The sequence below is a fragment of the Microtus ochrogaster genome, chromosome 16 (genome assembly GCF_000317375.1).
Source record: "Microtus ochrogaster isolate Prairie Vole_2 chromosome 16, MicOch1.0, whole genome shotgun sequence".
Lineage (NCBI taxonomy): Eukaryota > Metazoa > Chordata > Mammalia > Rodentia > Cricetidae > Microtus > Microtus ochrogaster.
Window position 1 is genome coordinate 30,964,786 of NC_022018.1, and position 2,935 is coordinate 30,967,720.

Consider the following 2,935-nt stretch of genomic DNA (forward strand, 5'->3'; position numbering starts at 1 on the left):
GGGAGACAGAGGCAGGGGGGAGACAGAGGCAGGGGGGAGACAGAGGCAGGAGGGAGACAGAAGCAGGAGAGAGACAGAGGCAGGAGGGAGAACAGTTTAAGGCCAGACTCAACTACATGGGGAGTTGGCACCCACCCTGGGCTAAAAGAGCCCCTATCTTTCAAAAAAAAATCATCTTAGTCGGAAAGATACATAGCTTACACGCCTTCAAAGAGACATTTAGGAGAACACAGTGAGGCCTTTGCAGTCTGCCGTTTTGAACTGTTCAGAACTCTTGTGAGCTCCTAACCCCAGAAGCAGCAGCAGGTGCATTTTCCCACCATAGCCTAAATGAGAAGGATCCTGCCAGCCACTGTCCTTCCAAAATCACACAATACTGAAAGAAACACAAAAAATCCACTTAAAAGAAGGGTCAAATTCAACTTTTAAGCACATGGACGTACTGAAAACCACTGACAAAGGCAGGCTTTTCACCTCATCGTCCAATTTGCTCCTTGAGTCCAAACTACCTGAACGTTGGGTCCCAGGCCAATGCCACACAACTTTACCACCTTTGGAGGCATCTTTGGAGCCTCCAGCGTTAGCTTCCTGCTCGGGCAGAGTGTCGGAAACACCCAGAACAGGATGGGCCACTCGCTAAAGTCTCAGAACTGACTCCTGGAATTGAGGAGAGGGCCTGGAACAAAGGAGGGGGTGGGCAAGCACCCCTCACTCGCCTTTTTTTTTTCCTGGGGTGGTGGCGTGTTTTAATTCAACAAAAGCAAAGCTCCATACAAAACCAGCAACAGCTTCTTCCCGCCAAGTTTCACCCTCAGAGTGAGAACTTTTGCTAGGGGACACCAAGTCCTCTCAAGTACAAACGCTTCAGTGTGGAGCAGAGGGGCAAATTCCAGGCTGAGGTGGACCGGCAGTGAGAACTTTCCCCCAGGTCTGCACCCAGGAAACATCAAGGCACTGAGAGTGTTCCCAGCATGGTACCTCGGAGAATACGGGTCACTGAGGTTCAAAGCATGCCCATGCTGATAAGTTCACCCTAACGCAAGTCAACGTAGTCCTCGCGAGCGTGAGCGCTGGTTCCCAGTGCTCCTAGGCCATTTGTCATCTGCCATTTAACCTTCCCTGATAAAGCAAAAGCCCCAAGACTTCAATCCCAGACAATGTTCTCCCCACTTTCCGCTCCAAAAGAGGACACCCCCCCCCCTTCACACACACCAGCCCTCTGCCAATCAGAAGGGCCTCGAGCAACCAGTCACCTGGCACAGAGTACCACGTACGAGTTCCCAAAGAGACTGGGGGTAGTCAGTAGGTAAATCATTATTAAAATGAGGCTTTTATCATTAACCCTCCATTTCCTGGTCCTAGCAGACGTCAGTCGGGTAACACTCTTGCTTCCAGCTCAATCCCCAAAGCCACGCCTTACCAGACCCGGTCCTGACGCTGGGCCGGCGCCTCCATCCCTGAGGCAGTCGGTGAGAGGGGCAGCCCCAGACGGGAATTTCCTGAAGGGTGCCTGGCACGAGCCTGAGGGGACCTACAATGCTGTCGCCAGGCATCCTCCTGCTGGGCTTTCCCGGACTTTCCCGAGTTAGGGGCTATGGGGCTGGCCGCTGGAAGGGACGCCTCACCAGCTCCACGTTCTGCCAACCTGACCCACCTGGTGGAGCAGGACAGGGAGACCCGCCCGGAGCCCTCCAGGGCTCCGGATGCCTCCCCACGCCTTCCTCTCTCTCTGCACCCAGCTCCTGCGGCCATCAGGCCAGCAAACTTCTAGGCGCCCCCCGGCCATCCTGCCCCACACCACTAGCGCTCCAGAGCACGGGGACTCTGCGGGAGGACGGAGATGGAAAGGGAGGCGGAGAAGAGGTGTGCACAGAGGAAGATGACCAGTCGGCCACCGCGCCAGGCTTACCCATCAACTCCCGGGGGACATCGGAGCTCTCGTCGGTCATGGTTGCCCACTGGGCGCGGGGAGATCCCGGGTCCCACTCTGGCTCTCGGCCCCGCGCCCTTCCCCAAACCCTTTAATGTTTCCGCGAGGGAGCCACAGCTTGCAAGGAAAGAATGGGCCGGAGCAGCGGGGCGTTGATCCAAGGTTGCCGCGCGCCCGCAGTACCAAAAGAAAAAAAGAAAAAAAATTCCTAAGAGTTACAAATCCGAGCTGGCTCTGCGACCGGCTCTACATGCCGCCCTCTCGGCTCGCAGCTCCAGGGGCCGAATGCAAGGCGGCTGCAGCACCGGCTCCTTCTGGCGCGGGCGCCGCGCAGCCGGGCCTCAGCGCCGCACCTTGGGCGTAGGTGAAGCGGAAGGCGAGGGTTGGGCGACCCGGCTGGTCTCGGCCTCCAGCGGGGTTGGGCTGGGCAGGGGCGGGCCGGCCCTGCTCTCCTCCTTCCCCTTCTCCCGCTCCTCCTCCTCTCCTTCACCAGCTCCTGCTCCTCCTCCTGGTCCCCCTGCGTCTCCTCCCCGCCTCGCGAGAGCGGCCTCCGCACGGGTCCCCGGCCGGCCTCCGGGCCTGGGCGCACCGTGCCCGGCGCGGGGCACAGCCCGGGGACCGACGCGACGCTCGGCTGCGGTGGCTGCTTCCCTGACGGCTGCGGCGGCGCCGGCCTCCGCGCCCCTCCTCGCAGCCTCGCTCCGGTGCCGCAGGCGCTTGCGTCTCTGGAGAGGGGTCGACTGAGCTGTAGAGAGAGCCCGAGAGCCATCTGCTGGCTGCCGGCGACGAGGGTCCAGGATGAGCTGGGGGCCGGTCCCCAAATCTCGGCTGGCCAATGGACCCTGAGGCTCGGAGCTGCAGAACCCGGTGGGTGCTGCAGAGACCCCTGCGCGGAAGCTGGTGTTTTCTGGGACCTTTTCGTGCACTTCTGGATCTCAGGCCCACTGAGCGCGGTGTCCCCGCATCCGCGTTATGAATTCCCTGTTTATGGTGATTGAGAGCTAC

At 59.7% G+C, this 2,935-nt stretch overlaps 1 protein-coding gene across 15 annotated transcripts in view; it reads right to left on the reverse strand.

Moving 5' to 3' along the window:
- Carmil1 (capping protein regulator and myosin 1 linker 1) overlaps positions 1-2,380 on the reverse strand; it is a 261,752-nt gene extending 259,372 nt beyond the window's left edge. For 8 of the 15 annotated variants that reach the window (XM_026782903.1, XM_026782900.1, XM_026782901.1 and 5 more), the window contains exon 1: positions 1,910-2,379. In XM_026782903.1, coding sequence (XP_026638704.1) covers positions 1,910-1,949 — 40 coding nt within the window. In that variant the 5' untranslated portion in view covers positions 1,950-2,379. Of the gene's footprint in view, positions 1-1,909 lie in introns of all 15 variants that reach the window. The other 7 variants (XM_026782902.1, XM_026782904.1, XM_026782899.1 and 4 more) reach the window with 3 other exon arrangements.
- Between the last annotated feature and the right edge of the window lie 555 nt (positions 2,381-2,935).